The following is a 22,841-nucleotide window of genomic DNA, read 5'->3' on the forward strand; positions in this document are numbered from 1 at the left end:
TGCTTGAGAGTCCAGTGCTTTATCCACTGCACCACCTCCCAGACCACACTCTCTTAACATTTTTTTAAAATATGTATTTATTTATTCTCTTTTCTTGCCCTTGTTGTTTTATTGTTGTAGTTATTATTTTTGTTGTTATTGATGTCGTCGTTGTTGGATAGGACAGAGAGAAATGGAGAGAGGAGGGGAATACAGAGAGGGGGAGAGAAAGATAGACACCTGCAAACCTGCTTCACTGCTGGTGAAGTGACTCCCCTACAAGCAGGGAGCCGGGGGCTCAAATTGGGATCTTTAGGCCGGTCCTTGCACTTTGTGCCACATGTGCTTAACCCACTGTGCTACCACCTGCCTCCCTCCCTTAACTTTTTTAAAAAATTAATTAATTTATATATTTATTTTCCCTTTTGTTGCCTTGTTTTATTGTTGTAGTTATTATTGTTCTGTTGTTGTTGGATAGGACAGAGAGAAATGGAGAGAGGAGGGGAAGACAGAGAGGGGGAGAGAAAGACAGACACCTGCAGACCTGCTTCACCACCTGTGAAGCGACCCCCCTGCAGGTAGGGAGCCGGGGACTCGAACCGGGATCCTTGCTTTGCGTCACGAGCACTTAACCCGTTGCACTACCACCTTACTCACCTTCCCTTAACTTTTTATGTGTGCTGGTTCCTATGGACCAGACCCCTTTGTCTTCCTTGCTCTACCTATCATGACACATGGCATCTTGTGGCAGGATATATCTCTGAATCTCTGAATAAAATCAGGGAAGAGGAAGCTGGTAAGATAGCATATCAGGATAGTGTGCCCAATTTGTCACACATGCAACCCAGGTTCAGGCTTGGTTCCCTACTGCCCTGGAGGAAGGTTTGGTGCTTCAACTGTCCTCAAAGCAGAGCTGCATTTTTTTTTCCTGAGCCAGGCCTTGTGTAGGACCTTTTCAAACAAGGCAAGCTAGAGTGTAGTTAGAGGACACAGAGGTGGATTCACTGCGGGTCCCAGGATATTCTATTCAGGGCAGTCTGACCCCACAAGGAGCCCTAATCTTGGTGGGGATCATTCACTTGTCCTCTCCTTCCTGGGGGTAAAAATTACTGGCAGTGGGGAGGCTGGTGACCTGAGTCTGGCCCCGAGGGTGGATCACTCTCTGTTCCCTGTGGCAATGTCAGCTAGCACCTGGCTTGGACGGAAATTTCCCACAAACCTTTACAGGTATGCAGTGTTTCTTTTGTGTGGTTGGAGGGTGGCTTGCTTAATAGTTACAGTTTGTCCACATCATCTTTTAGTCTTCAAAGATCCCTAGAACTTGGGCTCAGGAAGGAGGTGGGCAGATGGCTTGGAGCATGGACTGTGATAGGGAAGGTGAGAGGGAGGAGCTAGAGAGTTGAGCTATAGGTGTGAAATACCCCAGAGCACAAATGAGCCAGAAGGCTTGGGTGGCAGTGGGATGCAGAAATCCAGGTCCCAGGAAGAGAGCTGACCAGCTCCTGGTACAGGTGGACATTTTTTAAAAGTTTGTTTATTTCTTTAGTTTGCCACCAAGGGGCAGGGTGCCTGTATTATAAATCTAACACTTCTCATGGCCATTTTTTTCTTTTTCTTTCTTTTATTTGATAGGACAGAGAGAAAATGAGAGATAGGGAGAAATGAAACAATGTTGCAGGTGTCTCTCTTTATGTCTCCCTATTTCTCAATTTCTCCCTCCTGCAGGTGAGGACCAGGGGCTTGAACCTGAGTCCTTGCACATAATAATGTGCATTTTCAACTGGGTGCACTAGCACCCATCCCACAGGTGGGCTTTGATCCTGGGGGGTATATTTTAGGAGGCTTTGTGGTGCCCCAACATTTGGATGTCCAGCAGGGGTCAAAATGTACAAATTTCCAGTCTCTTAGTGCACCAAGAAGCTGGATAGTTATGATGCCCATTGGCCATATGTGGAAACTAAGACTAGAGGATAAGGGGCTCTCTGGGGTCCTACACAGAGAGCTACAAAAAGTTGGGTGGTGAACAGAGGCCATGGCAAGGGACATGGTTGAGACTAGCACCATTTCACAACCCATCACAAGTGTTAGAATTCATGGGCTTGAGTCTGGTCTCCTCAAGGAAATGGTGCTGGGCTCTACTCATTCTAATTCCAGAATCTGGACACCCCCAGGCCAGTGGGCCCTCACACAGGCACAGGAAACAGCTCCTTAAATACAGCCTGGCGGTAGGCATAGCCTAATGGCTCTCCAGATGTGTCATGGTCAATAAAACCATTATTGCCCCACTTGGTTAGCTAAATTTATTTTATGTTATTTTGTTTTTGCCAGGGTTATCATTTGGGCTCAGTGCCTGCAGAGAGAAATTAAAAGGAAAGGAGGAGACAGAAATGGATAATGAGAGACACTTGCAGCACTGCTTCATCACTAGTGAAGCTTCTCCACTTGTCCTTGATCCCTTGTCTTTGAACATGGTAATGTGTGCACTTTACTGGGTGCCTTACCACCCAGCCCCAGCCATTGTTTTTTAGAAAGAGGACAAGAGACAGAGAGAGAAGAATAGAAAGACAAAGAGAGTGACCCGGGAGATGGCACAATGGATAAAGTGTTGGACTCTCAGTCATGAGGTTCTGAGCTCAATCCCTGCTAGCACTTGTATCAGAGTGATGTCTGGTTCTCTCTCTCTTTCTCTCTCTCTATATATATATCTCTGTCTCTTCCTATCTTTCTTATTAATAAATAAAATCTTAAGAGAAAGAAAGGAAGGAAGGAAGAAAGAAAGACAAAGAGAAGAGACAACACTGTACCCTCCCCACCAGTTATAACATACCACCCATGTACTTCCATGTGGTTGTGGGGATTCAAACCCAGGTCTCTGCACATAATAACATGTGTGAATGAAATCCTAGGCCCAGCTTTGATCCTCCTCCTTCTCTATTTCCTCCTCTACTTTCTCCTACTTCTTTCATATCTGGAGACTTTTACATGTACAATTTCTCTGCTCCAGACTTCTTTTTCATTCAGCTCACAGATTTGGTGCTCTACCTTTTTTTTTTTTTCTGGATTTATTTATTAATTAACAAGAAAAAGAGCTAGAGCATTACTCTTGTATATGTTATATGAGGAATTTTTTTTTTTAAGATTTATTTTTTAGGGAGTCGGCGGTAGCGCAGCGGGTTAAGCGCAGGTGGTGCCAAGCGCAAGGACCAGCGTGAGGATCCTGGTTCGAGCCCCTGGCTCCCCACCTGCAGGGGAGTTGCTTCACAGGCGGTGAAGCAGGTCTGCAGGTGTCTGTCTTTCTCTCCCTCTCTCTGTCTTCCCCTTCTCTCTCCATTTCTCTCTGTCCTATCCAACAACAAGAGCATCAAAACTGTCGGGCTGAGCTTCACTGATGGGAGACAGACGACCAGGGACTCATGGTTGAGCTGTACACAGTATCTCTTTATTCATGCAGGATGCAGCGCAATCTATACCAAGCTAGACTAAACTAACAACTAACTAAAACGAACAATGTTGTCTTTATATATACTTCCCAAGTAGGGTGTGAACAGGATGTGAGGCAGAGAGGGTGGAGAGAAAAGTGACTGGTGAAAATCAGGGTGTGACAAGGAGAGGATCAGGGTGTGACAAGGAGAGGGGGTGGAGCAGGTGAGAATTCTACCACTTAACCACCAATGCCCTGGAGGGAAGGTGGTGCTTTATGTAAATGTAAAAGTGATTTATGTAAATAGACGGCAGTGGTTATGTAAATAGAATACAGTGGTTATGTAAATAGAATGCAGTGTTAAGCAGGGGGGATTTATTTTATTTTATTTTATTTTTTCTCCTCCAGGGTTATTGCTGGGCTCGGTGCCTGCACCATGAATCCACCTCTCCTGGAGGTCATTTTTCCCCCTTTTTGTTGCCCTAGTTGTTGCAGCCTCCTTGCGGTTATTATTGCCATTGTTGACGTTGCTTTGTTGTTGGATAGGACAGAGAGAAATGTAGAGAGGAGGGGAAGACAGAGAGAGGGGAGAGAAAGATAGACACCTCAGACCTGCTTCACTGCCTGTGAAGTGACTCCCCTGCAGGTGGGGAGCCGGGGACTCGAACAGGGATCATTATGCCGGTCATTGTGCTTTGCGCCATGTGCCTTAGCCCACTGCGCTACCTCCCGATTCCCAAAATAAAATGTTTTTTAAAAAGGTGATGTAGATATATCACTTAAAATAATTTTTATTTTCTTACATATGAAAGAAAGAGGGTTTTTTTTTTTTACATGAAATTTATTTACATGAGACAGAGAGGAAGAGAGAGAGTGAGACAAGCCAGAACATCACTCTGGTACATCTACTTCCAGGGATTAAACCAGGAACCTCAGGCCTAAGAGTCAGATGCTCTCCTAGTTGAGCCATTTCTCCAGCTGTGGTATGAGGGATTGAACTTGAGAATTCGGGCTTACATATCTGGTGCACTATCCACTGCACCACCTCGTGAATGCTTTTTCTTTCAGTTTGAGAGACTGAGGGAGACACCATAGCATCTGGGCGTCCCCCATAGTAGCTCTCATCTGGTGTCAGGCTTGAGTCTAACCATGGGTCCTTCTCAGTGAGCTAGCTATCTCTCTGGCCCTGGCTTTTATTTATTTGTTCCTTTTTTCTTTATTTTCCAGAGCACTGCTGGGGATTGAACCTGGGACCTTTACATAACCATTATGCTATCTCCTTTTATCTCTTTCTCTCTCTCTCTCTCTCTCTCTCTCTCTCACACACACACACACACACACATACACACACACACACACACACACACACACACACACACACACACACACATTTTGCCTCCAGGGTTATTGCTGGGACTCGGTGTCTGCACTACAAATCCACTACTCCTGGAGGTTGTTTTTTCCCTTTTGTTGCCCTTGTTATTTATTGTTGTTGTTGTCATTGCTGTCACTGTTGTTGGATAAGACAGAGAGAAATGGAGAGAGGAGGGGAAGACAGAGAGGGGGAAAGAAAGACAGACACCTGAAGACCTGCTTCACTGCTTGCAAAGCGAACTGCCGCAAGGGGCTCAAACCAGGATCCTTAACACCAGTCCTTGCGCTTTGCACCATGTTTGCTTAACCCACTGCATTACTGCCCAGCCCCCTTATTACTCTCTTAATTTCATTTTTTTTTCTTTTCCTGCCATGATTATTGCTGGGGCTCATTTTCTGCAAGGTGACTTTACCACATGGCCCAGTGGCTATTATTATTATTATTATTTCTTTTTTTATTCCCTTTTGTTGCCCTTATTGTTTTATTGTTGTAGTTATTATTGTTGTTGTTGTTGTCGGATAGGACAAAAAGAAATGGAGAGAGGAGGGGAAGACAGAGAGGGGGAAAGAGAAAGACACCTGCAGACCTGCATCACAGCTTGCGACTCCCCTGCAGGTGGGGAGCCGGGGGCTCGAACCAGGATCCTTACGCCGGTCCTTGAGCTTTGCGCCACCTGCGCTTAACCTGCTATGCTACTGCCCGACTCATTATTATTATTATTTCTTTTTCTAGGTTTGATTTAACCATCTTCTTTTAAAAAGTTTAAACTTTATTTTATTTGATAGGACATAGAGGACTTGAGGGGCAAGAGAGAAACAGACAGGGAAAGAGGGAGTGAGAGAGACCTACAGCACTATTTCACCATTCATGAAACTTTCCCTCTGCAGGTGGGGAATAGGGCTTGAACCTGGGTCCTTGTGCATTTAACTAGGTGTGCCACAGCCTGACGCCCTTATTACACACACACACACACACACACACACACACACACACACACACACACACACATTTTTATTATATTTATTTATTGGATAGAGACAGCCAGATATCAAGAGGGAAAGGGGAGATAGAGAGGGAGAGAGACAGAGAGATACCTGCAGCACTGCTTCACCACTTGCAAAGCTTTCTTCCTGCAGGTGCACTTAAAACCAGGTGCGCCACCACCCAGTCCCATATATATTTTTTTATAAGGAGGTGAAAGAGAGAATTAAATGCTGCTCCTTTTTGGTGCGATGTGGTACCAGGGATCAAAGCCCCAACTTCATACTGAAGTGTGAACTTTACCTGCTGAGCCATCTCCCAGTCTGGGTACCTTTAAGAATAAAGACAAGAGGCAAAGTCAAGTTGGGGGAGTTCTCATCCATTTTTTTTTCTCATTTCCAAGGCTTCACCACTGTAAGCTGAAAAAGATAAGAGATAGAGAAGGAGAGAGAGAAAGGGGGGGAGAGGAATATGCACACCACAGCACTGAAGCTTTCTTCAATGAGGTGGAGGTTAGACTTCACACACATAGCAAAGCAGCACACTAGCCGAGTGAGCTATTTTGCCAGCCCACACCCATGTTCATCTGACCCAGGGCATTAGTTCTTCACCCACAGAGCTGCCTGGCTGTCCCCAGTCCCAGGAGAGCTGAGCAGGTAGGCAAAGCAGCTGACTGTGTCCTCAGCAGGTTACCCCGGCAGACCTCTAGAGAAGTTGTGTAGTGAGCATGGGGCAGGGTGGCAAGGACAGACAGACAGAAATTAGGAAGGGTGTGCACACACATGGGCTGGGTGAAGAGCAGGTTCTGCAGCCAAAGCCTCAGGCCCCAAATGTGAACCTGCCACTCTCCCATCAGCTGACATTGGCCCTTGAGGCCTCAGTCTCCTCATCTGTGAAAGGGGAACAGTGGTAACACCTCTCCTGAGGTCATCACAAGGATCAGGTGGGAGAATGTGCTTGGAAGGGAATAATGTCCACTAAATGATACCTGCTGTCTTTAGTATCCACTACTACTGTTGCTTTCACATTCATTTCTTCATCTGTATCACGTTAGTGTGTTTCTTTTCTTATGCTCAAGGCTATTTGTATAATCCTCCAGTAAGCATGAGGAGGGTACCCACCCACCTTCACCCTCAAGCCAAGGTAGAACAGCCTAGCAACTGTTTTCTTCCTGGCACATCAGCATTTCTCACCCCTGTCCTGGGGTTTGCAACCCAGGATGCAGAGGCTAAAATGCTACTAATAATGGTGACAAATTAGAACTTGAACTAGGGCATACTGAGCACTGACCCTGAACCAGTGTCCCCAGTTGGGAGTGCTAGTAAGTGGCCTGGCGGGCCTTACTGTCCCTCCCACTTGGGCCCCACTCTGTGCCAGCTCTTCAGACCTCAGGCTGACCTGGCACCCCTGGGTCATGGATACCTGCCAATGGCTGTTGCTGGGAGGCCAAGGCTCCGAGTGGATCTGGGGCCCCAACTTGAGCACCTTACCTTGGGCCTCCCCACAGGGAGTCCAGGGGGCCCTGGATGATGGCCCCCTCCAGCCTTCAGCCCTCAGAACCCCAACACTTGCTGCACCTTGGTTACAGGGTGAATAATTTAGGCCACTGAGTGTTGGCCATGAAATATTAAATAGGCCGTTACTGACGCAGCAGCATGTGAATGGATGTGTGGGAGTGATGGTGGCACTGAGGCGTGGAGGCCAGTGGCCTGGGGCCAGCATGTCCTGCCTAAGCACAGTGGACTGGGAGGCTTTGTGCTGCTCAGGCCCTGACACGGGTGAGTAGTGTGGGCGGGGAGTGGGGGGGTGCAGCATGGTATGGATGTCCCTGCTCATCTCTGAACACATGAAGGGCCAGGCTTGCCACCAAGCCTGGCAAATGACAGCTTTGTGTCTGGGAAGGGGTACCTGCCCCAAGGACAGGCTAAGCCTGCAGGTGTTCAGGGATCAGGGTGTAGACTAAGACCAGAGTTTGCAGCCCTAGAGGTGACACAGTGGGTTAAGCATTAGACTCTCAAGCAAGAAGTCTTGAGTTTAAGCCTACTGTATCACATGTTTAATCCCACATGGTATCACATGTGCCAGTGATACATTGGCTTCTCTGTCTCTCTGATAAATATTAAGAGAGACACCAGAATTTAGGGATAGAGAAAGAAGTAAGCTGAGAGGGTCCCAGGAAGCTGTAAGAGTGAGAGACCAAATCACACGGGAGGTGACAAGAGGATGGGTGAGCAGGTTTGTGGAGGGGGGGGTTGTGACCTGGCAACTTTGTTGATGTACAAGCCAGTAGCGGAGTTGATGAGGCAAGGAGTGGCTGGTTGGGGGTGAAGAAGATAAACCTGAACAGGCTAGGTAGGCAGAGCTGGGCAGGAGGAGGTGATATGGCATGGATTGCACTTTCAGGGAGAGGGAGGCTGCTGAGGTTGGTTCCCACCCCCTTATATCTGATGGACTGGAGAGGTCGCTGGGAGCCTCATGGGTCTGGACCTGCACTGTGGTGCTACCTGGTGCCCATCAGAGGTTACTGCACCTTGCCCCTCAGCTCCCACAGAGGGGTCTAAACTGGGGACTGAGACCCAACCCCTGGGGTGGGGCAGCAGGGAAACTGGCCTGGCCATTTTTCTGGAAAACTGTGGGAGCTGAAGAGCAATGACAACTTCCACTTGGGCCCCAGGGCAACCCAAAGCAGAGGAGAGATGGATAGTCTCTTTCCCATTCCATGCTCCACTCCCAGTGTGCCTACTGTGCACCAGCCCCAGCTTTACTGAGAGGGGGGCCCAGAAGCCACTTACTAGCTTGTGATCTTCAGCAAGTCAGAGCCTCACTGTCCTTCCAAAATGGGGATGCTGACAGGACCCAAGTTAGTACCTTCAGTATGAACTGCCTGCTGACATTAGTATAGCACCTGAAAGCTGTAGGTCAATAGGTCAGTGTGACTGAAAAAGTAGAGAGAGGCCAGGGGCCAGGTGGTGGCACGCCTGGTTGAGAGCGTAAGTTACAGTGAGCAAGGACCTGGGTTCAAGCTCCCGGCCCTCACCTGTAGGAGGAAAGCTTTGCCAGTGGTGAACCAATGTTATAGGTGTCTCTCTGTCTCTATCCCCCCTCCCCTCTCAATTTCTGGCTGTCTCTATTCAATAAATAAATATAATAAAACTGAGAGAGAGGGAGAGAGAGGAAGGCTAGATCACTGCATCCTCATTAGCTTGGTTAAAAGGTGGAGTAGTGGCCAGAAGGTGGCACAGTGGATGAAGTTTTAGACCCTAAAACATAAGGTCCAGAGTCCCATTCTCAGCATAGCATGTGATGCTCAAGTTCTCTCTCTTCCTCCAATTAAAAAACAACACGCAGGAAATCCAGTGGTAGCATAGAGCAAGGACCCGCGCAAGGATCCCCATTTGACCCGGCTCCACACCTGCAGGGGAGTCACTTCACAGGTGATGAAGCAGGTCTGAGGTATCTTTCTCTCCCCCTCTCTGTCTTTCCCTCCTCTCTCCATTTCTCTCTGACCTATCTAACAACGACGACATCAATCACAGCAACAATAACTACAACAACAATAAAAAAACAAGGGCAGCAAAAGGGAAAATAAATTAATTAAAACAACAACAACAAAAGACCTCTTTTTCCCCTTTATTTGATAGCACACAAATTGAGAAAGAAGAGAGACCGAGAGAAACCTGCAGTATTTGCTTCACTTATTTGTGAAGCTGGCTGCACGGGCCCTTGCTTACAGCAACATGTGCCCTTAACCTGGTGCACCGCTGCCCGCCCGTCCCAACCCCCCCCAAAAAAAAGTTGTAAAACTGAGGATGGGCCAGCTCTCAAGTACATGTAGGAAGGAAGTTGTAGAGGTTTGGGTGGGGTGGAGTAGCCCAGAGAGAGAGGCTGGGGAGCTGAGGGAGGTTGACGTGGGACTAAGAGTTCAGGAGTGGGGACAGTCGGAACCAATGACTAGACCTACTGTGACCCACTCTTTCAGCCCTCTGAGGTTTGGGGCGAGGGGCTTAAGAAGGATTTAGAGGGCTGGGCACTGAGAGTCCAAATTGGGTGTGCTGTCTCCGCAGGGGAGTGAATGCCCAAACCAAGAATGGTGCCACACCTCTGTACCTGGCGTGCCAGGAAGGCCACCTGGAGGCGACACAGTACCTGGTGCAGGAGTGCGGCGCGGACCCGCACACTTGCGCCCACGACGGCATGACTCCACTGCACGCCGCGGCGCAGATGGGCCACTGCCCGGTCATAGTGTGGCTGGTAAACTGGGGGACTGGGCGGGGCGGAGACCGCGGGGGCGGTACTTATAGTGGGCGTGGTCTTGTCTGTGGGGGCGGGGCTGGAAGTGCCTGCTGCCCAGCCCCCGCCTCTCTTTCCCGCCGGGCGGGTCCAGGTGAGCTGCACCGACGTGAGCTTGTCAGAGCAGGACAAGGACGGCGCCACAGCCATGCACTTCGCGGCCAGCCGCGGCCACGCCAAAGTGCTCAGCTGGCTCCTACTACACGGCGGCGAGATTTCGGCTGACCTGTGGGGAGGGACCCCGCTGCATGACGCCGCCGAAAACGGGGAGTTGGAGGTGAGGGTGGGAGGGGCAGGAGCCGGCCTAGCGAGCCCCCGATGGTGCTGCGGCAGGGGTCAGGTGGGGGTGGCTCCCCGCTGGGGCCTATGATCTTCACCCGATGCCTCGCAGTGCTGCCAGATTCTGGTAGTGAACGGCGCCGAGCTGGACGTGCGTGACCGCGACGGCTACACCGCTGCGGACCTCTCGGACTACAATGGCCACAGCCACTGCACCCGCTACTTGCGCACTGTGGAGAACTTGGTACGACCCCGCCCGCATCTGTACCCATCTGGATCTTTGTTTTTTTATTTTCCCTTTTGTTGCTCTTGTTTTATTGTTGTAGTTATTATTATTGTTGTTATTGATGTCGTCGTTGTTAGATAGGACAGAGAGAAATGGAGAGAGGAGGGGAAGACAGAGAGGGGGAGAGAAAGACACCTGCAGACCTGCGTCACGGCCTGTAAAGCGACTCCCCTGCAGGTGGGGAGCCAGGGGCTCGAACCGGGATCCTTACTCTAGTCCTTGCCTTTGGTGCCACGTGCGTTTAACCCGCTGTAAGGATCCCAGTTCCAGCCCCCGGCTCCCCACCTGCAGGGGAATCGCTTCACAGGCGGTGAAGCAGGTCTGCAGGCGTCTTTCTCTCCCCTTCTCTGTCTTCCCCTCCTCTCTCCATTTCTCTGTCCTATCCAACAACAACAATAATAACTACAACAATAAAACAAGGGCAACAAAAGGGAATAAATAAATAAACAAATATTTTTTTTAAAAGCAAGCCCCCTCTCCGAAACCACTAGTCTAGGAGATTTATTAACCCAGAACTACTGAGGAGGGAGGAGGTGGAAGAGAAGAGTGATGGGAAAGAGGACTAGTGTCCACCTAATAAGAATAAAGGTGGGGAGAAATCACAAATCATTTACATACTACTGCCTCAAGGTGGAGCAGTGGCTAGGACTTTGCACTTTTAAGTATGAGGTCCTGAGTCCAATTGCATGCTTTAGTCTCTCTTTCATCATTTTATTTATTATTTATTTATTTTGCTTCTAGAGTTATCCCTGGGGTTCTATGCCTGCACTACGAATACACTGCTCCTGGAGACCATTTTTTCCCTTTTTTTTTGCCCCTGTTGTTATTATTATTATTGTTATTGTTGGATAGGACAAAGAGTAGGGGAAGACAGAGAGGGGAAAGAAAGATAGAAACCTGTAGACCTGCTTCACCACTTGTGAAGCGACCCCCCTGCAAATGGAGAGCCGGGGGACTCAAACCGGGATCCTTGCACCAGTTGTGAACTTCATGCATGTGTGCTTAACCCGCTTCGCTACTGCCTGGTCTCTATTTATTTATTTTACTAGAGTACTGCTCAGCTCTGATTTATGGTGGTGCTGGATATTGAACTTGGGACCTTGGAGCCTTAAGCATTAAACTTATTTGTATAACCATTATGCTATCTCCCCAGCCCTATTTTATTTTATTTTATCAGCACTGCTCAGCTCTGGCATACTGTGGTGCCTGAGGGTTGAACCGACTTTAGAGCTCCAAGCATGAGGTTGTTTTTTGTTGTTGTTGTTGTTGTTGTTTTTGCTTAACCATTATACTAGCTCTACACTCTAATTTAGAGTGGGGCAGGGGGAGATAACATAATGGACTCTCATGCCTGAGGCTCCAAAGTCCCAGGTTCAACCCACCCAAATCACCATAAGCCAGAACTGAGTTCTCTAGTTTAAAAAAAATTTTTTTTTCTCTGTCACTATGGCCTCACCATTCCAGGCCAACTTTTTCAGATAAAAAGACTGAAACAGACAGAAAGACACCACAGCACCAAAGCTTCCTTTAGTACAGTGGGGCAGACCTGAACCTCAGTTGTATACATAACAAAACAAGCATACCATATAAATAAATACTGTTGTTTTTTTCATTCTGTTTTTGATAGAGAGGGAGAGAGAGAGAAGCAGGTGGAGAAAGGGCATTTGAAGCTGGGTTGTTGGGCTTGATAACATGTGTGCTCTTTCAGATGAGCCTCTAAACAGATCTTAAAAAGAAAGGTGGGGACCTGGTGCCTGCGCCCAAATCCTCAGGCATAGTGATGTGTGCTCCTCTTTTTTTTTTTTTTTTTTTTTACCAGAGCACTGATCAGCTCTGGTTTATGGTGGTGCTGGGGATTGAACCTGTGACTCCGGAGCCTCAGGCATGACAGTCTGTTTGCATAACCATTATGCTATCTACCCCCACTCTTGTTTTTTAAAGATTTATTAATTTATTGATTGATGAGAAAGGAGGAGAGAGAAAGAACCAGCTATCACTCTGGTACATGTGCTGCCAGGGATTGAACTCAGGAACTTATGCTTGAGAGTTATACAAATGCTTTATCCACTGCTTGAGGTTATACAAACACTTTATCCACTGCGCCACCTTCTGGACCATGATATGTGCTCTTCTGAATGCATAACCACCTGGCCCCCAACCACTCATTCTGACTAACTTATTGAACTCTCAGTGTCCCCATTTCACAGATGAGCAAATTGGGTCTCAAGGAGGCCCAAGGGTACAGAACTATTAGTGGGGCCTGGAAGCTGTGTTTGCTTATAGTTGCTTCATAACTGAAAACTTGTGTTATTCTTTTAAAATTGTTTTATTACAGTTACACAGCCTCCTGTACCCACCTGGGACTTAAACCCAGTTGTGTGTGGCTTGGAGTCCAGGGCGTCACCTTGCTGACTCTATGCCTGCTATGGGGCAGGAGTGGAAGAAGGAATGGATCTCACAGGTGCCCTCTCAGAAGGCTGTAGATCAGCTCCAGGGGCAGAAGCATTGGGATGCCTATCCCTGACCTTAGAGCTAACAAAAGTCAGAGGCACAAACTCTGTAGCTAAGATGATGCTTTTTTTTCTTTTTGCCTCCAGGGTTATTGCTGGGACTTGGTGCCTGCACTAGGAATCCACTGCTCCTGGAGGCCATTTTTTCCCTTTTGTTGCCCTTGTTGTTTATCGGTGGTGTCGTTGTTGGATAGGACAGAGAGAAATTGAGAGAGGAGGGGAAGACAGAGAGGGGAAGAGAAAGATAGACACCTGCAGACCTGTTTCACCGCCTGTGAAGTGACTCCTCTGCAGGTGGGGAGCCAGGGGCTCTAACCGGGATCCTTACTCCGGTCCTTGCACTTTGCACCATGTGCGCTTAACCCGCTGCGCTACCGCCCAGCTCCCTAGATGATGCTTTTAAAGGTCACTTCCCCTAGGTACCAGCTATGTGTGTGATCTTGAATGAGTCACTTTTACTTTATGCTCCTGAGTTTTTTCATCTGTAAGTGGGGGAAGCAGTACTACCTTTCCAATTAGGGTGTGAAATAGATTTTATTTTATTACATAGTATCATCATCATCATCATCATTTTTAACCAGAACACTGCTCAACTCTGGCTTATGGTGGTGTGGGGATTGAACCTGGGAACTTCGATGCCTCAGGCATGAAACTCTTTTTGCACAACCATTGTACTATTTCCTCAGTTATGGAATACATTTTAGTTTTTAATTAATTTTATTTGATAGGACAGAGAGAAATTGAGTGGGGGAAAGAGAGAGAGAAAGAGAAAGAGAGATACCTGTGGCACTGCTGCTTCACTTCTTGTGAAGCTCCCCCTCTGCATGTGGGGACTGGGCATTTGAACCTGGGTCCTTGTACACAGGTGTGCTCTCAACCAGGGCACCACTGCCCCCTCCACCAGTTAGTGAGGTGACAGGGTGGGGCTGCATAACTGCCACATGTGACAGCTATTGATAACAGTTTACTGTGATGATCAAGAGAGATCAAGATCATAAGGCACTGGGTGGGAACCTGCTGGCATCTGAAGTCAAGGGATAGAGTTTACCATTTATTTCTTGCCAGCAGCAGCAGTTCACAGGAGATGAAGTGGGAGCTAATTCTATATACTACCTCATATCACAGAGTCCTGGCTGGAAAGAGCCCTGCTTGTATACTCTGGTGACAGGGTGCTCACCACCCAATAGTCCTTTCTTGGGTAAAATCTGTCCTGGGGTTCAGCTGGACATACAGTGTCCTGGGTAGTGTCCTGGGTAGGGGACCAGCCAGAAAAAGCTTATCTTTAGCTGATCCTTCCAATTCAATTCCTAAGGCTTTTCTTGTCTCAGAGGGTAAGTAGCCTAGTCTAGCCCCACTGAAGTGGGTGCTATACAGGTACCCTGCCCCACCTCCCCCTCCACACCACACAACACCACACATCACCACACATCACCACACACCACACACACACACACACACACACACACACACACACACACACACATGCAGGCCCAGCTGCAGCCGTGACAACTTCAAGCCAGGACGCTGGCCCAGAAAAGGCAAACACTCCCACAGAGCCCCTAATTACAGGGCCAATGAGCATGGCTGCTGAGCGGTTACCTGGCGCCAGGCCTGCCTCATGCTCCCAAGGGGGCTGTGACACTTTTCGAGCAGGGAGGGGGCACGGGGCAGGGAAGCAAAGACCTGGGCAGGAGACAGCAAGCAGGCGGGCTGGCGGCAGCAGGGCCAACATGGGCAACGTAAGCACCCCCCGGCCCACTCCCACGCCAGGAGGGTCAGCCTTTGGGCAGGGACTCTGACAGTGGTGAGAGAGGGCAGCTGAGATTGGGCTGCCCACCCCAGTTCTGCTGGGCCACCCTGAGCCCCACTTTTTTCCCTGAACCCCACTAGGAGAAAGGGTTGGAGTGCTGCTGGGATTTGCCAAATTCAGGCAAAGAGCAAAGAGGGGTTGTTGGTGGCCAGGTTAAGGGGAGCAGTCTTACATGCATGTTGGAGGGCTCGGTAACCCTTCCCTATTCCCAGCCACAACACCTGATCCACTTTTCTCCCAGGTCCCCTGGACTGTAGGTTCTGTGCCCAATGAAGGAATGCTGGGGTTGGGTGGAGGAGCCGAGAGTGAGGTGGTGGTACACACATTTCCAGGCGCAAGGACCCAAGTTGGAGCACCCCCCCCCCACTCCCCACCTGCAGGAGGGAAGCTTCATGAGTAGTGAAGCAGGTCTGCAGGTGTCTCACTTTCTCTCTCTCCCCTCCCCCCCTCAATTTCTTTCTGTCCTATCAAATAAAAATAGAGGGGAAAAAAAGAAAAAAAATGGCCGCTGGGAGCAGTGGATTCATAGTGAAAGCATGATGGTCAAAAAAAGAAAAAAAGGAAGGAATGCTGGGATCACAACTTTCTTCCCTTGAGGATGCACAGGGTCCCTGCTACCCTGAGGAAGGAGGGATGGGGAGGGTTGTCTTGCCACCAAAGGGTGAGATTGATAAGAACCTTAGTCTAGAGAGACCCTGAAAGACATTTTCTCTCAGTGGGACAGGGAAATCAGAAAGGGTAGTCGGTTAGCTGAGATCACATAGTGAGGGGGGCAACTGCCCAGGATGCTGGGGTGGTGGGGGTGGTCCTCAGGGGCTCCCCCTTCTTCTGTTTAGAGCGTGGAGCACCGTGTGCTGTCCCGAGATCCATCAGCAGAGCTGGAGACCAAGCAGCCTGACTCGGGCATGTCCTCACCCAACACCACCATGTCTGTCCAGCCGCCCAACTTTGACCTCAGCTCACCCGCCAGCACTCTCTCAAACTACGACTCCTGCTCTTCCAGCCACTCCAGCATCAAGGGCCGGCACCCCCTGCATGGTGAGTGGGCAAGGGACAAGGAGGAGGGCCAGAGAACAGACATGGGCCTCTCTACCCACATGTGACACTGGAGCTACCCAGGTCCCCAGATGTAGATGCTGATGATGGGAAGGACAGGTGACCCTCATGAGTTCATCACACACATGCCTGCACCGCCGCATGCACTCTCCCCGTTGAAGCCCAGAAGTACTCACACACAGTTCTTTGTCTTCACATGCATATACACAGCATCTTCCTGGAAGCACTCCCACACCTACCAAATCTCAGTGCACACTTGGGGCTGGGGAGGTGGTAGAGTACAGACCTTACAATTGTGAGGACCTGGGTTTGAGCTGGTCTCTGGCACCACATAAAAACAAGAAAGTTGAAAAATCAAATAGAACATCATGAATGGCAGGGCAGTACTCTGGTTTCTCCCTCACACACAAATGTGTTTATTTATTTATTTATTTATTTATTTATTTTTGCCTACAGGGTTATCACTGGGGCATGGTGCCAGCACTATAAATCCACTGCTCCTAGTGGTTATTTTTTTTTCTTTTTCCCATTTTGTTCAATAGGACAGAGAGAAATTGAGAGGGCAGGGGGAGATAGAGGGAGAAAGGTAGATACCTGCAGACCTGCTTAACCCCTCCCCTCACAGGTGAGGAGTGGGGGCTCAAACCTGAATATTTGCACTGGTCCCTGAGTATAGGACTATGTGTGCTTAACCTCATGTACCACCACCCAGCCCCCTTGTTTTTTCCATTTTATACAAGTTTTTATTTTTTATTTTAATTTGAGAGGGAAGGGAATAGATACACAGAGACCAGAGCACTGCTCAGCTCTGACTTATGGTGGTGCTGGGGATTGAATTTGGGACCTCAAAACATGAAAGTCTTTTTTTGCATAACCATTATGCTATCTACCCAACCCCTCACATACATGGTTTTAGAGATTAATTTATTAGTGAACAGGGAGAGAAATAGCCAGAGCATCTCATGCCGGGAGTAAAACTCAGTACCTTATACATGAGGGTCTAAATTCTATCCGTTCTGCCACCTCCTGGGCTGCCATGCAAAAGGTGCACATTTACATGGGCTGGCAGTATAGCTCTTCTGGATAGCACACTACTTTGCCATGTGTGTGACCTAGGTTTGAGCCTCCCACCCCACTACATTGGAGGAAATTTCAGTGCTGTGGACTCTCTCTGTCTCTTCTACATCTGAAAAAAGCATCCCATTGAGGACAAAAAAAAAGTGCACATTTGCACACATGTATACACAGTGTCTAGATAATACTGCATGACCACACATCCTGAACTATGCAGATAAAGGTACACCACACACAGTCCTCTATTTCCAAGCTCCATGTGTGCAAACATATGCAGAAATATGTATACATCTACAAAATGCACCCACAGACTAATGCAAACACACTCATACACAAGCATCTGTACATGCCACAAACACATATGAGGGCACAGAGGCTCAGGCAGGGGCTAGGCATGCATGTGTGTGTGTGCACGGAGTGTACCCCAAAGACAGATGTCCATCGCCTGTGGTAGTTGTTTCTGGCCAGTAGGTGGTGGCCTGCAGAATTGGCAGGGTGCACTAAAATGACTGGGTGTGGTCAGGCCTGCTGTTGTCACCTTGCCCAACCAGGTCTGCCCTGAGAGACTGTCCCTCTGCCCTCCAGGTGTCCCTGCTCTGCAGATACCCCCTTGGAGCACCCAGGCCTCCCCTCCAAACCTGAGTACATAGACTTTCCCCTATCTCATACAAGGCAGCGGAGAAGGTGGCTCCTCTGCCAAGGCCTATGGTGTGCTCCTGAGCCTACCTTGCCCCTTGGCAAGTTGGTTCCAGGGGGTAAAGAGTTTCAGTCTCCCTGCAAGCTCCCCCACCCAATCTTCCCTCCCTGCCCAGGGCTGTCCAGCGCAAGAGCTACAGATATACAGAGCTACATGGACATGCTGAGCCCGGAGCTAGGCCTGCCCTGGAGCAAGGCAGAGAGAACCACTCCACCACCACCACCCAGCTTCCCTCCACCACCCCCACCTCCAGGCACCCAAGTACCTCCACCCCCACCAGGGTACCCAGCTCCCAAGCCCCCCAGGGGGCTTCAAGCAGCTGACATCTACATGGAGACCAAGAACAAACTCCGCCACGTGGAGACCTTCAAGAAGGAGGTAGTGAATCCTCTCCTCTCCGAGCTCTCCCACTTCCCAGCGCTGGGACTAGGCTGATGGGCTGCAGATGAGGCCTGTGGGGGGGGGGGGGTCACCGGACCAACAACTAGCTCCATGGGGACTGAGGTTCAGGCCTTGGGGATAAAGCCACCCTCCTTTGGGGGGGGGGGAGATGGTTGAAGGAACATCTGGTTAGATTGCCTTGCATCTCTGGAAGCTGAGTCCCCCCACCCACACACACTTCTTTCACAAAGTGGAAGGGCACAGGGTGGAGCTCCACTGTTGGTGGAGCATAAACTATATAAACTGCCTCTCCACAAGCACACATATGCCCACTGCCTAGGCTTGGCTGGGAATTCTAGCTCCCCAAGAGAGATGGCCTCCAGGCAGTGTGGCTGTGATGCTGGGGGACCAGGAGAAGTGGGAGGCAAGTTGAGGGAGAACTAAATAAACTTGGTACGATTGGCAGTAGGAGATGGGGAGTGGGTTGGGGTGAAGTAGGGGCCAGTTCCCAGATTAGGGCTTGCCCTCTTAGGGGTGAAAGCTGGGTATGGGGTGTGTGTTAGGGGGTGCACTGCAGTGAGGCAAAGCCTGGGGATAGGCTGGTTCATAAGCAGTGATAAGTCTGAACTGGACACACTGGTTGCTCCTAGGATTGTGTCAGATTATGGAGCAAAGTCCTGCAGGAGGGCTGAGGCAGGACCCTGGGGCACAGGCCCAGGGACAGAACCATGTTGGAAAAGCTGAAGGAGCAGCTTGAGACTATAGGTGACTGAATGCTGCCTAGAGCCACACCCCTACTGCCACCCCCCACCCCACCCTCGTGGGAACCCTGGTCATATGCAGTCCTCTCCCAAGCCTGGGACACTGGGGCCCAGGGCTCAAGACCATTGGGTCTGGAAGGGAAGGGACACGGGCTTCCTACTGACTCACACGCAGCCCCATCCCCTCCATGCCACCTTAGACCAACCTTTCAATCTCAAGGAGGTGAAGGAGCCCAGAGGAGGCCTGAGGGGAGCCCAGGGCCAGCCCTAGCCACAGGGCAGGTGGCTGGGCCAGCACCCCTCCCCTCAGACAGAGCATAGAGATTGCACCGCCCCTCAAGGTGTGTGCGTGCAGGGCCACAGGCACTGGGTCGCTACACAAAGGGTCCTTTATGTGCCTGCTGCACCCCCTGCCCGGACTGGGCATTTGGTCTGACCATCGTGGGGAGCCGGGTCTTGGCGTCAGCGCAGAGGGAGGGGAGGGGTGCAGGGGGCGCGGAGGGGACGAGATGGCCCAGAAAACAAATCCTGCAGTGTCGCGTTTCCTGCAACGTGAGCCGGGTCAGGTGGGGCCTGGGGGGTCCGGGCCACCACGGGGACAGGGGTGGCAGAGGGGCCGGCCTCCGCACTCGGCCTTTGGCCCCTCCGCCTCCAGTCTTCCTGGGGCTGGCCTTCGCGTGGGGGTGGGGGGGCAGCTGCGACAGGGCGGACCATCGCTGTCACCTGAGCCTGCCTGAAACCTGAACCTGGGGCGCGGGTGTCGGTGTCGCTTTCGCGGATGGCTTCCAGATGCTGGAGGGTAAGGGTGGGGGCGTGACCCGGAACCCAGGCTGGACAAACATGAGGGGTTCGCTGCCCGCCGTCGGGGCGGGAGAAGCAGGGGACCAGTGGGGTGGGATACAGGCCCAGTGAAGATCCACTAGGAGAGGTGCAGGGGGCGGAGACACATCTGGCCGACAGGGCGGGCCTGGCATTGCGGTCAGATGTGGGGGAGGGCTCAGCGTCCCAGTAGCATCTCTGCTGGGGGGGGGGGCGGCCGGGATTGGTGGGCCCTGCGTGATGTCAGGCCAGTGGAGCTCATAGGCTCGGGCGCGCACGGGCTGGGCTGTAACCTGAGAGGAAGGATCAGGTAACGCAGGTGTCGAGTCCCTGTCGCCCCCGCTGCCAGGTGCACAGCGGGGGGCCACCAGCACGGCTGCAGGTAGGAGCGGCCCCGGGTCGGGCGGCTGAGGGCTCTGGGCAAGCAGGAGTCCCCAAGGACGCAGGCTTCCAGAGGGCTCCCTGGGGACTGGGACCCCCGCCGAAGAGGGTGCTTGGAGCGTTGGGGACGGTTCAGCGGAGGGAGTAGGGTGAGATCGAGGCTGGCAGAACTGGGAGCTGCCCCTTCCTTCTCCGGCTCCCCCTGGCGTCCGGACTGGGCCACTCCGCCCCTGGGCCCGCCCCTTCTGACCTTTGTGGAGGGCCCCTGCGCCCCTTGGCTGGTGCCCAGGACCCCTCCCTGCATGGCCGAGGGAGTTCGTCCTGCAACCAGGAACCCCCATCCCCACCCCACGACCCAGCTGTGAGAACACAAGGTTTAGGAAGGCGATGGGCCACGACCCCTTGGGAAGGTGGGAGGGGGCTGCACGCTGGAAGCCTAAGAGAGAAAGAAACTTAGGCTTTCCCCTCCCGCTGTCTCCCCCCCAACACCCCCGCAGCTGAGCTCCCGGGCCGGCTCCGACGAGCTGCGGAGGCAGAACTCCGGCCGCAAGCCCCGCGCCTTCAGCAAGCAGCCCAGCACGGGGGACTACTACCGCCAGCTGGGCCGCTGTCCCGGGGAGTCGCCGGCCGCACGCCCGGGCATGGCGCACAGCGAGGAGGTGCGTGCCCGCCAGCCCGCACCCGCCGGCCGCCTGTGCCCGGGCGGGGCCGCTCGCCTCTCACTCGCTGGCCCCTTCGCTCCTCCTCAGGCGGCGCTGCTTCCCGGGAACCACGTGCACAACGGCTGCACCGCGGACCCCAAGGCTTCCAGGGATCCGCCGCCTCCGCCGCCGCCGCCCCTACCCGAGGCGCTGAGCTCGCCGCCTCCGGCTCCGCCTCTGCCCTTGGAGGGCGCGGGCCCGGGCTGCGGGCAGCGTCGCTCCTCCTCGTCCACTGGCAGTGAGTGGGGGCGGTGCTAGCCCCGCGAGGGGGTGGGAGACAGAGACACCGGCCCCTCCCCAACTGCTACTGCCCCTCATTTCCATACCCCTTTCCTTTCAATTCTCCCAGCCAGCTCCCATCCCTGTGAGCATTTGGTTAGAAGGAAAGGCTCAGAGTCACCTGGCTGTATGAAGTCAGGCAAGGCTCCATCCCTTTCCTGACTTGCCTGCCATCCAGGAGGGGTGGTGGCAGGTGTTTCCGATGAGCTGGTGCTGCAGGGAAGCTCTTCTTCTTCTTCTTCTTCTTCTTCTTCTAGCGTTTGCATTTCTTCCGTAGCCAGTCAACAGCGTCAGGTTGAGCCTGATGTAAAGTTTCGAGACCTCCTTTGAATCTGGAGAGGTGGCAGTCGTTGACTATGTGGGTCATAGTCTGTCTGTAGCCGCAGGGGCAGTTCGGGTCATCTCTGAGATGGAGAACTAGCTTCCAAGAGGCAGGGCTGCTGGCCAGCCTTCTTTCTGCCCCATGTATTCTGAGCCTGTCTTCCACTCCTCACTCTTTTACTTTTGTTCTTTCAATCTAGCTACAGGCCCTGACTCTTTGTCCTATGCCTTGAGGATTCATTCCAGCCACAACTCCCCAGGAATAGCTCCCTAAATGTAGCCATAAAGACAAGGCCAGTGACCCTTCTTGCTTTCCCTACTCCTTCCTAGTGATTCTCTTTTCTTGAACATCCTTTTCAACTTATTTATTTACTTTTTTTTTTTTTTTTTGTCTTCAGGGTTATCGCTGGGCTCTGTGCCTACACTACGAATTCATTGCTCCTGGTGGACATTTTTCCATTTTTAAGTATTTTTATTTTTAATTGGGTACTTTTTAAAACATTTAATTTGTTCCATTTTGTTGCCCTTGTTTTATTGTTGTACTTGTTATTGTTGTTACTGATGTCGTTGTTGTTGGGTAGGACAGATAGAGGGGGAGAGAAAAATAGATACCTGCAGAACTGTTTCACCACTAGTGAAGCGACTCCCCTGCAGTTAGGGAGCTGGAGGCTCGAACTGGGATCCTCACGCCAGCCCTTGTGCTTTGTGCCACTTGCACTTAACCTGCCGTGTTATTGCCCAACTCCCTTTAATTTATTTATTAATGAGGAAGCTCATTAATAAATAAAAAAAAGAAAGAACCAGACATCCTTCTGGTACATGTGCTACTGGGAATTTAACTCAGGACCTCATGCTTGAGAGTCCAGTGCTTCACCCACTACGCCACCTCATGGGCCATCTTTTTTTTATAGGATAGGACAGAGAGAGATTGAGAGAGAAGGGAAGATAGAGAGGGAGAGAGAAAGACACCTGTAGACCTGCTTCACTACTTATGAAGTGACCCCCTTTGGGTGGGGAGCCAGGAGCTCAAACTGGGATCCGTTCCTTGCATGGGTCCTTGCGATTCTTACTATGTGCACTTAACCTAGTGCGCCACTGCCTGAACCCCTTTTATTATTTTTTTAATTTTTCACTTTTTTTATTTGACAGAAAGAAATTGGAGGGGAAGGGGAGATAGAAAAACACCTGCAACACTGTTTGACTGTGAAGCTTCCCCCGTGCAGGTGGTGACTGGGGTATTGAACCTGGGTCCTTGTACATAGTAATGTGTGCACTCAACCAAGTGTGACACCACCCAGCCCCCTGGACATCCACTTTAAATATATATTGTATTTTATTGTATTTATTTATTTTTGGATAAAGACAAAGAAATTGAGAGGTTTGTGAAGCTTTCCCCATACAGGTAAGGGCTGGGGGCTTGAATCAGAGTGCTTGCACATT

General features: G+C 50.8%; 1 protein-coding gene across 7 annotated transcripts in view; it reads left to right on the plus strand.

Annotated features, from left to right (window-relative positions):
• The window catches only part of ESPN (espin), a 47,656-nt gene that overhangs the window by 12,897 nt on the left and 11,918 nt on the right, over window positions 1–22,841 (plus strand). For 2 of the 7 annotated variants that reach the window (XM_060201344.1, XM_016192402.2), the window contains exons 3-9: window positions 9,821–10,007; window positions 10,141–10,323; window positions 10,438–10,569; window positions 15,768–15,969; window positions 17,874–18,136; window positions 20,598–20,759; window positions 20,850–21,039. In XM_060201344.1, the coding sequence (XP_060057327.1) occupies window positions 9,821–10,007; window positions 10,141–10,323; window positions 10,438–10,569; window positions 15,768–15,969; window positions 17,874–18,136; window positions 20,598–20,759; window positions 20,850–21,039 (1,319 nt within the window). Of the gene's footprint in view, window positions 1–9,820; window positions 10,008–10,140; window positions 10,324–10,437; window positions 10,570–15,767; window positions 15,970–17,873; window positions 18,137–19,355; window positions 20,102–20,597; window positions 21,040–22,841 lie in introns of those variants that run through there. The other 5 variants (XM_060201343.1, XM_007532753.3, XM_060201346.1 and 2 more) reach the window with 4 other exon arrangements.

This window comes from Erinaceus europaeus, chromosome 11 (genome assembly GCF_950295315.1).
Source record: "Erinaceus europaeus chromosome 11, mEriEur2.1, whole genome shotgun sequence".
Taxonomy (NCBI): Eukaryota; Metazoa; Chordata; class Mammalia; order Eulipotyphla; family Erinaceidae; genus Erinaceus; species Erinaceus europaeus.